The 12,297-nt window shown below is 32.8% G+C and overlaps 1 protein-coding gene across 2 annotated transcripts in view; it reads left to right on the plus strand.

The window, feature by feature from the left end:
- The first annotated feature begins 366 nt into the window (after positions 1-366).
- The window catches only part of LOC124543824 (hexokinase type 2), a 29,701-nt gene continuing 17,770 nt past the window's right edge, over positions 367-12,297 (plus strand). Inside the window, exon 1 of one of the 2 annotated variants that reach the window (XM_047122145.1) lies at positions 367-671. In XM_047122145.1, the coding sequence (XP_046978101.1) occupies positions 645-671 (27 nt within the window). In that variant the 5' untranslated portion in view covers positions 367-644. Of the gene's footprint in view, positions 672-11,988; positions 12,262-12,297 lie in introns of those variants that run through there. The other variant, XM_047122146.1, reaches the window with a different exon arrangement.

Genomic DNA, 12,297 nt, shown 5'->3' on the forward strand with positions numbered 1-12,297 from the left:
GTTAAGATGCACGCGTTCTAATCACTGGGCCATATCAGCTCTCTATTGACTACATATATCTATGTTGACTATATATACTGTAACCATATTGCCCTTATATTTATTATAACGGAAAAATATGACATAATAAGCACTAATTAATTCCGTGACGCGTGTTAATAAATGTAAATATAATAAAATCCGATTAGTAAATAAGTCAACAAACTAACTGTAAACATAAGGCATAGGTTTGATCTTGGAATCAACAGTCCATTCCCAATTGGTCGACATCCAAGTTCGCCGGCATACCGTGCCAAGCGAATAGATTCTCCTCAGCTAACTATATCTGATTATTTAGTTGTAAATAAGTGTTCACCCCGCCCGAACAAAACACCTTTACAGCCTTATAAAAGTGAATTAATTTATTGTTTAAAATTGATATATAAAGCCCCCTAAGAATATTAAATATAGCACTCATTAGTTTATTATTCATATCAACGCCATATAATTGCGGCAATTGTCGGTTTCAATTTAGATAAAGATTATATTGTGCTAGCAGATAAAGGATTTTATTGTGAGGACGTTATAGAAAAGTCGCGTGAGGAACGTTTCCACTCATAACGATCTTAAGTACAGTGCTGAGTGATCGAACTTCTTGTCGGAAAATGACGAAGGATCTATTGGACCCGAAGGTATGTATTTACACTACACAACCCTAATATACCATTACATGAATACTAGAAACATATAAAGTATTTGTATTGAACTACGTTAAAGTTTTGTACGTACAAAAATAAATTACGTAATCAATACGTACATATAATGTGTGTTGAAACTATTTACAAAGTAATACATAAGAACTGATTATATAATTAAGTTCGTTTGAATATATTATAACCCTTTAATTTTATTAATCAAGACTGAAATCATGTTTATCAAAATTATAAGAGTAAGCATGTTTATTAATTTTAAATGATTCTCTTGCGTTGAGCTACCGGACCGAAATGTAGATTCTACCGTGAATAAACCGACAGGAAGGCACCATTTTGCTACAATTAAATTATATCAACATTCATTAAACGCAATTTAATTTATACATCTATATCCTGCAAGATCGTTAAAATATTACTTCAAGCTTTTTGACGATCTATATGATCTTATGATAATTATTAATTTATTAAATTATTAATAAATTTATTTTATTAAAAAAACTCAACAAATTTGTGGACTTATATTGACATAGATCAACTCTGAAATTAGTTTAACGACCTCATTTAAACTATCAATATATTTTTTATTAAACCATGAGCACAAAAACTGGATATAGTTCAGTTGTTTTCACTTTTCAATTCGATTCAGCGAAATTATATCTTGTCATTCCGGATTAAATATCACAAGGAATCGTGACAATATATTTTTAAATGCGTTCACAAATCATTTCAACGCTTTTGATAATACATATTATTATATTTGATAATATAATTAATATTAATACATATACGGATCTGAAAAATGCTTTGTAGTCCAGTCATTATATACATTCAAAAATGAAAATTAAATTAACAAGCTAATTTTTTATGTGTTGTATAACTAGAAAATAAATTTGTTCACGACAATAACTTGGCTATCCAATGAGCTTCGAAGTTTTTTACGATAAACTTTTTTGAACCTTTTTTGTGCTCTACAATTAAATCTTAACCTTTTTAGCGTCTCATTCATCGTTATTGAGATATCGATCGAAAAGGAAAAAAAATTGGACTTAATTTTTGTTTTAATTTTAAAATATCGAAAAATTTGTAAGATGCAACGGTAGAGCATTTTCAGACCTATAATTTCCTCGACGGTGACAAAACCGTGATTTTGAGTAATGAAGTTTATTTGTTATTATTTTATGGTGATATTAACCTGGCCGAAAATTGCCACGGCGACCATTTTGAAAGAAGTGCATAAGTGTGCGTACACACAGGGGCAGCTATCACTTTCGTAAACTGACGGGATTCCAAGTTTGACAGATTCTGGAATGTGATGTGATTGGAATATGAACTATTAACTTTCATACTCCACAACCGTATTTAACCGTATTTCGGACTGAAACACCTAGCAAATTTTTAATAGCCCATAATGACTCAGAATTTAAACTAAGGACCTCGAGATCAGCAGCATCGATTGGACACCTCATCATTTTCATAAATCGGCTACTAACATATGCAATCTAAAACAATTATTACACAAGCAGTAGGTAGTAATAAATAGAGAATATGTAGTATTTAAACGGACATAGAAATAGTGTTATCACTAAATTATTTCTTAAAAGCGATTATTTATCACTTCGTATGAGCACGAGTAACATTATACATCTTACAATATACGTTTTACTTATAACTTTGAGATTTCATGTAATCCCATTACTACACATGTACTACATACTATACATACATACATATATCTACAACTGAACTTACAATTCTATCTACTAGAGGTCGTCTGTGTTCTTGATTATTATTGCCTCTTATCGATATAGTTTATGAGTAAAATGTGTAGACAAAATATTAAATGCAATGTTTATGTTTATAATTGTACTTTGAACGCGTGTTAAGTAACACTATGTTAATACTGTGTATTTGTATTAATTACGGTAAGACAATCCAGCACAGACCCTGTAAATTCCACTAATCAAAGACATCAAGATGATCATAGAGAATTATTACTTTTTAAATAGCCAGATAGGGATGTATATAAGCTGAATTTATTTATTTATATATAGATAACACTATCAAAAAAAATAATAGAATGAAACAAACTTAATAAATTCATAAAACTTTACAAGGTAATTGTGGAATGCAATATTGTGTATCATAATTTACAATATGTGTAATATAATTACTATTGAAATGAAGTAACGACCTCCGTGGTCGAGTCGTGTGTACACCGGTTTTCATGGGTACTCCACTCCGAGGTCCCGGGTTCGATTCCCAGCCGAGTCGACGTATGAAATGTTCATTATTTTTCTACGTTGTCTTGGGTCTGGGTGTCTGTGGTACTGTCGTTACTTCTGATTTTCCATAACACAAGTGCTTTAGTTACATTGGGATCAGAGTAATGTATGCGATATTGTCCAATACTAGTAATATTCTATCGAAGTAAATTTCAACTGACACATCTTTTGGCCAATGTTTAAACATTCCTTTACCGAGCGGGATTTATTAAGTAGGTACCTATGTAAACATGCAGAGCCCATGCCTCTTATCTCTCCCTTTTAGCTCAAAACATTAAAATAAAAAAAAATATCCTTTTCATTTTTACATGAAATAAAATTGAAGTTTCTGTTTGTATTATTAAGTGATCGACTTTAAAACTAAATGTACTTATAGGTATATATGCATATGTATATTAGTATATACGGTATATAAGTATACGAATTAAATTTTTGTATGCCTCTTTGTTTGTTAAAAAAGGCGTAACTTTTTTATGGGTAAGATAGCTCAATTATCATGTTACCTACGATCCACGGATATAGAGCATTAATTTTCAATAAAATAAATCTGTTATAAAAATAATAGAAAACAATAATGTATCATGATTTGACGTTTAGCATAGCATAATATAGTATACAAAAAAATTATAAGAAAGATCTTTTTGTAATCAATTACAATTCGAAGCCAAAAACGGGTAATAATGCTGAAGATATTATCACGGATATTAAATATCGAGATATATTTATGTATACAATTATTCAAAATCCATAACAAAACGCTCCTGTGCTTTTTTATATGTGACCATTTTATAAATGGTATAGGTATATCAGCTTAAGCTTAAATGTGAGCTGACCATTGAAGGTAACTCTTATATTATCATTGTTCTGCAGTCTTATCACGGCATCATGTTACATGTCTAATTGAAATAATTATAATTTCCATGTGTATATGTTATATGTGCGCTATATCTTGGTAGGTATGTAGATACTTCCAAGACTCACGCGGTCTAAGTTGTCAACATCAATTAAACCACAAATATGTATCTTATATTGAATTGAAATTTTATATTATTATTCTACAACGCCGCTCATTAATATTAAATTACAGTGCAACGTGTATTAAATAATCTTGCTTAAAAATCTGAGTATTTAATGGCAGACAAGTATCTTGACCACGATTACCAAAATTTTCTCGAAATGTCATGATTAGAGCGAACAAATCTTTGAAATGATAATCATTAATGGCATTCAGGATCAGTGTGTCAGGAAATAAAGATATTCTGATGAGTTAAATAATTTTGTTGCACATTATAGACTTCTGCATATCAATGATAAGCTCACCCTTGACACTCCAGATGATAGCAGTGGGTACGGTAACCACGGACGTTACAGTTGCCGGGCAAGTAGAGACTGAGGAGGTAGAGGAATCTTGTTTTTGAACTCGATAGGATGTTAGAACTCATTACCAAATAGGTCTCTGAATAATGTTGTCGACTTTAAAGCCAAGAAAACGCAGGTATTCACTGCGAAGAAGTCGCCTTTTTCTCGTTTTCCATTCTTCTGCGGCACTACTTGCTAGTAGCGCTTTGTGAAAGCCCGTCTGGGTAAGTACCATCCACTCATCAGATATTCTAGCGCCAAATAATACTACTTGGTATTGTTGTGTTTCGGTTTGAAGGGCGAGTGTGTCAGTGTAACTACGAGCTAGAATATCTATAGCGCCTTTAATTTCTATTTATATGGGCAGTGGTGATCACATACCATCAGATATCCCATATGGTCGTCCGCAAACCTATAGCGTAAAACAAAACTACGCAGGTGATGATACACATTAAATTTGCCATGTTAGGTATTGACGACTATTGAGACCAATATCCAAGGATTATGTCATGGCCCTTATCAAACAGCTTCACGGAAATTGGGGTCCTGAACAAGGTAAGGTATTTTTTCACACCACAAAAACTGCTCCTATTCTAAAAGGTGCGGTATTGCGTTAAATAGTGCTCACACCCTTGGGATGATTCCGTGAAAGCCTTGGATCGAATGCAGTGCTGTGCCGTCCCCATTATTGGCGACGTAAATATCACATAAACCTCGAACCTTCACGTTTGTGTCGAAGGGGAGGGTGAATGCATTCTATCAAGTTTATCACAATTCGTCCTCTGAGGAATTGGTCTCTCTAATTCCTGCTTCTTGGAAATTAATAAAAATTGACTCAACTCAGAAAATAGAAGATAAAAAAGACAAAACGTGGTCAAAAGAAATAGAATTTTTTAGGTGGCGTTACACGCTATCATGTGGCGTCTTCTTCGTTAGGAGTTCATTAGTCAGTTGGATTGTTTTCAAGGTAATTTAGAAAATTTTAGTTTAGTATTTTTGAGAGCTAAATTAAACGAACCTCATTATAATAAACAATACTTAAATTAGGTATTAGCCGCTGTGCCCATTTGCGTATTGGTCATACGTTATTTGTTTATAAATCAAGTTATAATGTGTATTTTATACATGGTATCAAAACCAACGTAACAAATACTCACTTGTAACATTACACCCTACTTAAAGATCAGTTAGTAATAGTTTAAAACAATACGTCGTAAAAGAAAGATATTTGAAAACAAAAGATAGGCACTGAGCACAGGATAAAAAATTATTTACTTCGATTACAATGTAAAGTAATTATGTCATTCCTATGTATACAATTGAGGATAATCAATGATATTCTAAGAAACAGATATGCTATATCCATATTAAACAATAGAAAAAAGTGTGCCGCGCCGGGGACCGCTTATTTTAATTTATTTTTACTTTTCGTTACAAGTAAAAAGGATAGCTTGATAAAAACAATAAGTAAAAGGGATAACTAGATGTTTTAATTACGCAAAACGTATTACTTCGTAATTATGATGTATTATAACGTATTACTACGTAAAACAACTAAAGGCAAACGTCCCAATTAGGGCGTTTTCTAGACTTCACTTTTTGCACGTTAATAACATATCTGTTTACTACAACATCATTGAGGATAATACAATTATTAATTAAGCAAATATTAATTCGTATAACCTTTTCATTAATTTCTTTTCATTAACATATCCCATTTTTTAAATTATATATATAAAAAAAATTGTCTTTTATTATGTTTGAAAATTTTAATGCTATTAAGTCTCACGGATAATCCAACTCCATTTTCCAAGAATCGGTTTTCCCCGTGGACAATTTGTCACGAGAAGAGAAATAATTTAGGTTAATCCAATAAACACTCATATTGTACTCATTATATTATTATTATAAATTATAAAAATATGATATGTAAAATATTATGTTACAAAATGTTAATCTCAAAATCACTTTTACGGTTTTTCAGATCTTTTATTATAAATAAATATAAAATATTTAACACGCTAATCTTCTATATAAAAGCGAAATATCAATCACTGATTAATCACGAAAACCCAGAAACTAACACCTATAAACTTAAAATTACGACTACCCAAGTCTACCCAATTGGGTAGACTATAATCCACTAAGAACGGATTTTACGAAACTCTAACCGGGGTTAAATGTGGTTCGGAAAATTGTTTTGTATAAATTACAAGTAATAATCGTTACAAGATATGACTACGGTAAAAATAGATACTGCTTAAGGTTGTTCGCCGTTTGGTACATATTTCTTTACTTCTAAATTTCGGACTTTCTTTTAAAGCTGCACCTGATACCTTCTCTAATCAGAACTGTCGCTAAAATGCCGATATCAGGATTATCATCAAAATCGAACGCGTTACAAAAATAAAAATTATTCATCTTTTACATATTTTACTTACAGATATTATCGTTATATATTGTCATAATACCAATTAATTAGATGCATCGTTTAATTAATCGGATTATCATAATTATAAAAACTGATTTTATTTGCCCTATTTTGGTTTCCTTATACTATAACTGTACCTCTAATTGAATATTTCCCAATCTAAAGTAGTTAAAATTAAACAATAGTTTACTTTTAACAACTTATTTATTACACTAGCAGTTTCCAGCGGCTTCGTTTTTTAGGATGTTGGTTGTCATGTGTTAGGCAAAAAAGTAGCCTATGTCCTTTCTTACAGATCAAGTTTGCTTTATACGAAATGTCATCAAATTCGGTTCAGCGGTTTGGTAGTGAAACAACGACAGACGGACAGACAGAGTTACTTTCGTATTTGTAATATTATAATACAAATAAAATTTATGACAAAAAACATAATGTATTAAATTTACGACTTTAAACGTAAAATGATTAAACGCCTATATTAATTGAATGAATTACACCTATAGTCACGACGAATTCTATGCACTATAGGCTAGGCCACAATTAGTCCACCATATTAATAGCTTGGCGAATAGACTTAGCTCTGCAACATTCGCGGTCAAAAAAAAGACGTACAAGCTGTGAATACGTCTGGTTTATTCTAGTCACACCATAATTTTCCAATTGCTTTGACAATGTAGTTTGAATAATAGACTATTTGACAATGCGAAAAATAAATTGTGCATTATTGTAATCAGTGTATATTATGAGTTTTAAAATGGTTATTTACTAACGAAACTTGAAAATAATAGTTAATTTATTCAAAAATCAATAAATAAAAATGCATTTTTTCAAACGTTTGTCACGTGACACAAAACGCTCCTGATTGGCCCGGCTTATGATGAAGTCACTTTCTTGTAAACTTTGCTTTTCTACTATATGTACCACAGATTAAAATACAGGAAAATGACGTCACCGACCCCATTGCAGCGCCATATTGTCCAATTATGGATTATGGATAATGATATTTTTCGGCAAATATGTACTAGAAGAAAAAACACAACTTTTACTGGGTTCCTTAACCTCTGCTAAATAATATAAAATGGATTTTAAAAACCAGAAAAATAGCTAGCCTATTGTTAATTATTATCAATATGAACTTTGTAATGCAGAAAAAGACAATTCCTTTTAAACTGTCGTAGCTTATTAGATGTGAATTTTAAGTAATAAAAACATTGACTACTGTGGCAAGTTGGCGTCGCATCAGCGATGTAGATAATTGTTAATATCTCTTACAGTGCCTTATATTTATAGCTAGTAGTTACCTTAGTGGTACCTTCTGTCTGTCTGTTTGTAATCTTTAGAACGACTGGACGAATTTTGACGTGATTTTCACTGGCAGATAGCTGATGTAATAAGGAGTAACTTAGTACTTTTATTTTAGAATTATGTATCATATAATAATAAATTACGCTTCAATTTGCTACTGGCAGATGAGCCACCGAATGGTAAGCTGCTCTAATTGATATAAAAATGTAATAACTGCTCTGCCCGCAGAGCTGGATTTAAAGGTCTGGAGGCCATCGGGCCACAAAGCAGTGGGGCCCTAGACAAATAGAACAACCTAATAATTATATTATCATGAATTAATTACTTTTTTATTTCAATCAGTATGATTGTTGATTACAGCTATGATTTATTTACTTGTATCGGTAACTTTTAAAAATATTCAATAATAACATTATTATAATTTGACTATATCTCGGTATTTGTTAACTTGCTGAAAACTGTGGCCCCCACTAATGTGGAGGCCCCAGGGCAGTTGCCCCGGTTGCCCTCCCCTAAATACGGCCCTGTCTGCCCGGTTTCGTCATCGTTAAACGATTCTGATCCACCATCATGACTTTTAGCGCGATGTTATAAAGTTCATAATATTTCACAATAAACAGGCTCCAGTAACAAGACATGTCTGTGTTCAACCGACTAATTATTAAGTTTTCTTTAAAAGTATAAATGAGATAGGAGGAAATTTGTCAAATATAAAATAAAATCATGTGAGACTCAATCGTTTATAATAATGTTGCCATTATGGGCCGAGACCAACGTTAATATATTCACACAGATAATTACAATAATTCATATTCAGTTTGCTAATTCCCGCGCTCGTGATTGTTACTAAAAAAAGAATAAAAAAGTTGTCAATTTAAAGATTACAGATAAGAATTTTATTTTAAATGAAAAATATGCATAATGTTTTATTTAAATTTTATGTTTGTTAGGAATATACCCAATCATTATATAGTAGTTAATTTGTTTATGTCAAAATTTCATTGATCTTTGATAGGTTTAATTAAAAAACTATATATGAATAAAAATATATTTGAATAACTTTGAGCAGCAAAAAAAAATGTCTATGGGTGGTGGTGACCTCTTACAAAAAATCAAAAATCAAAATCAAAATAAACTTTATTCAAGTAGGCTTTACAAGCACTTTTGAATCGTCAATTTACAATTAAGTGAAGCTACCACCGGTTCGGAAAGTAGATTCTACCGGCGTTATAAGCTTATCCTTACTCCTAGTGCACATACAATCAGAGGTAACCGTTTTGTCGGTCAAACTATCCACTACATGTTTCTTAATTTATTATTTACTACCGACCGGTGTGTTTATTACATACATGCAACATCAGATTACAAACATCTTACATTGTCAATGTTTCTCTACTATATTTTGCATATATTATGCATTTAAACTTTCCTATTGAATTACTCTCTGTATAAAAAAAACGCACTATATAATATTAAAGATCTATGCATACACAGGGACAGACAGACAGCGGTACGACTTTGTTTTATTCTATGTAATGATTAATATAATAAATCATACGTATTAGATGCTTCAATATTTACAACCATAATTATGTATTTATAAAATCTAAATTGCGTCGTAATTGAATGCGTCTTATCTCACTAATAAATTTACTTTAAGTTACATTATGTCAATATTTTAATTTCCTTTGTTCTATGGAGAATCTATGCAGATTTCAGTGTGATTTGTTAACATATTTAATTATTTAAGCCACCTCGATTTCTTAGTAATAATAATAAAAACAGTTTTTTATATTTTATTTCACTAAGGAGGCCTCCTCCATCTCTCCACTTTTTCTTGTCTTGAGCTACACTATTAGTAACATATTAACATGTAAAGCGCTTATACCTGTTTTATTGTAACAAATATACAGTGAAACCTCGACTCATAATATATTTTACCGCCAATCAGCTATAGGTTTGGTGTGTTCCAGTCTAAAAGGGTCAGAACACAGTACCCTTTACTGTAGAGTGTGCCAGTGTAACTACATACACAAGGGGCATAACATCCCCGTTTCTACAGTTGGTGGCGCCTTGACGACGTAAGAGGCGTTTAACATTTCTGATTGTGCTATAGTCTATGAGAAGTGCCACAATCAATTGCTGGCCCTTTTTATACAAACAAAAAATAACCGCCATAACAGTACATTGCCCTACCTTTATATAGAAGAACCATGAAGGTTCAGTGGTTATAAGACTTATCTTAACCGACGATACGGACCTCAAGCCATTAATGCAGGCACAACTTATTTTAACAATTATTCTCGTGTTCAGGGGTGAAGGAAACCTCCCTGAGTAAACTTGCATATATGACATAGGGGATGAGAATTTGCCATATGTAATTATCGAACTGTATCGGAACAGCTCGGTGGACTAATCTCTAAGCGTTTTTCTCAAGAGTGGAAGTCCTTTTCCCAGTATGGGACATTAATTGGCTCTTATTGTACTCTGTATATATAAAAAAGCCTGTTAGTTTATTTCATTGCAGTTCTTTTGCTGATATTTTAGTTAAATAGTCAATTTTTTTTATATATGAGATACATTGTTTCTGTTGGGGTTCCCCCTCATTTTCTCAGATGTTGAAATAGTACCAAAGGACACTTATAACAATGATATGAATGAGTCATATTCATGACGTAATATGAACGAGGAATGAAAATGAATCTCTTTTTATTCGACATGTAATCCAATATAGATAATTTCGTAAAAATATTGTCATCGATTTATATATCCTGTTTACATCGACCGCTCATCCACGAATGTCGTTTTATTTATAATCTATATTGAGAGTAACCCTCAACAAAAAGTTTAATTATGATTTAATTTATTGTAATTCGCATAACTGCAATCTTATAGTCGTTTTGCTTATCGTAATAAGTCATCTTAATAAATTATATTTGAAATGTACCTTTTTGCGGCTAGGTAAATATTTAAGTACTTTTATTCTTAAGTGCAAATCCCTTCATAGATAATGATTAACTTCATTGGGCTGACACGAGTTTGAACCCGGTATTCACAATCTGCTGACGACAAGCTAGCCACCGAACCAACATGTCCTATTTCTATATCTTATCTATTCCAGTGTGTCTATATTGCGTAGTAAAGATAGTAAATGAAATATAGACAATTAAGTATGACTTTGTAGTTTGAATTAAGGCTAATTAAAAACGCCTCAAAATACATAATATAAATTTATTATATACAGAATAAGTAAGTAAGTATCTTTCTGCAAATTAATACGTAAATATTGCCCTTTAAAAGGTTCTGCGTTAGGTTTTACAATCAAGTCCTCTACATACGATTTCCTTGCATTTCATTAGGTGCGGCGTGTTTTAGCGACACGTGCACGGAATCACGGAACATTTGAGAACAAAAACCTGCGCACGAGCACGTCGCTCCGCGTCGCCACACCCACATCTAACGTAAAATCCTTTCACTCCGCTACATAATAACTATTCATATATTTTTGTACGCAAAAACCGGTTCATTCGACTTTTGAAAGTAAAAAAATATTTTTTTTTATTGGATGCGTAGATATCTCATCCAACGTTCTTCTGTGACTTTTGGTAATCTTTTTATTCAACGAAAAGTTAATAAAATAATTTCAATTCTAATAAAATATTACACGTAGTTTTTTTTAATGATAACATCGTGATGACACACAGTGACGGTATCGAAATATTTCATAAGCTTATACAGCGAATTGCGAGTTGCGTTATTTTAACGCGATATTGCGTGAAGGGCGTCACGTGAGAGGGCCGCGGCGGCCGGCTTCCGCACGGGCGCGGGCGGCGCGGCCGGGGGCCGGCCGTGACGTCACGCCCGGGCCGGTGCGCGGGGGGGACCCGAGGCCGAGGGTGTGGTGCACATGCGCCGGCCGCCTCGTCTCAAGGTGACCCTCGATTCACTAAACAAGTGCTCCGCGTTGCGCCGCTTTACAGTCACAGTAATCGGTTCCTTTCACTTCTGCACGAGTCTAGTATATGTCCAGACAAACCGGTATTCGCTCGAACGCGGATATCATCACGATACATTTGTGCTCGGTGAAATTTATGACAGCACCCTGTGGACTCCAACGCTTCTCGTCCATCACCTATTATCTCAGTCTTCACGACTGACAAGACGAATCGATATGCGTCAAGCACGGGATATCGTGAGTAACGTCAAATATTTGCGAATGATGCTTCAA

The sequence above is a fragment of the Vanessa cardui genome, chromosome 3 (genome assembly GCF_905220365.1).
Source record: "Vanessa cardui chromosome 3, ilVanCard2.1, whole genome shotgun sequence".
NCBI classification, from domain to species: domain Eukaryota; kingdom Metazoa; phylum Arthropoda; class Insecta; order Lepidoptera; family Nymphalidae; genus Vanessa; species Vanessa cardui.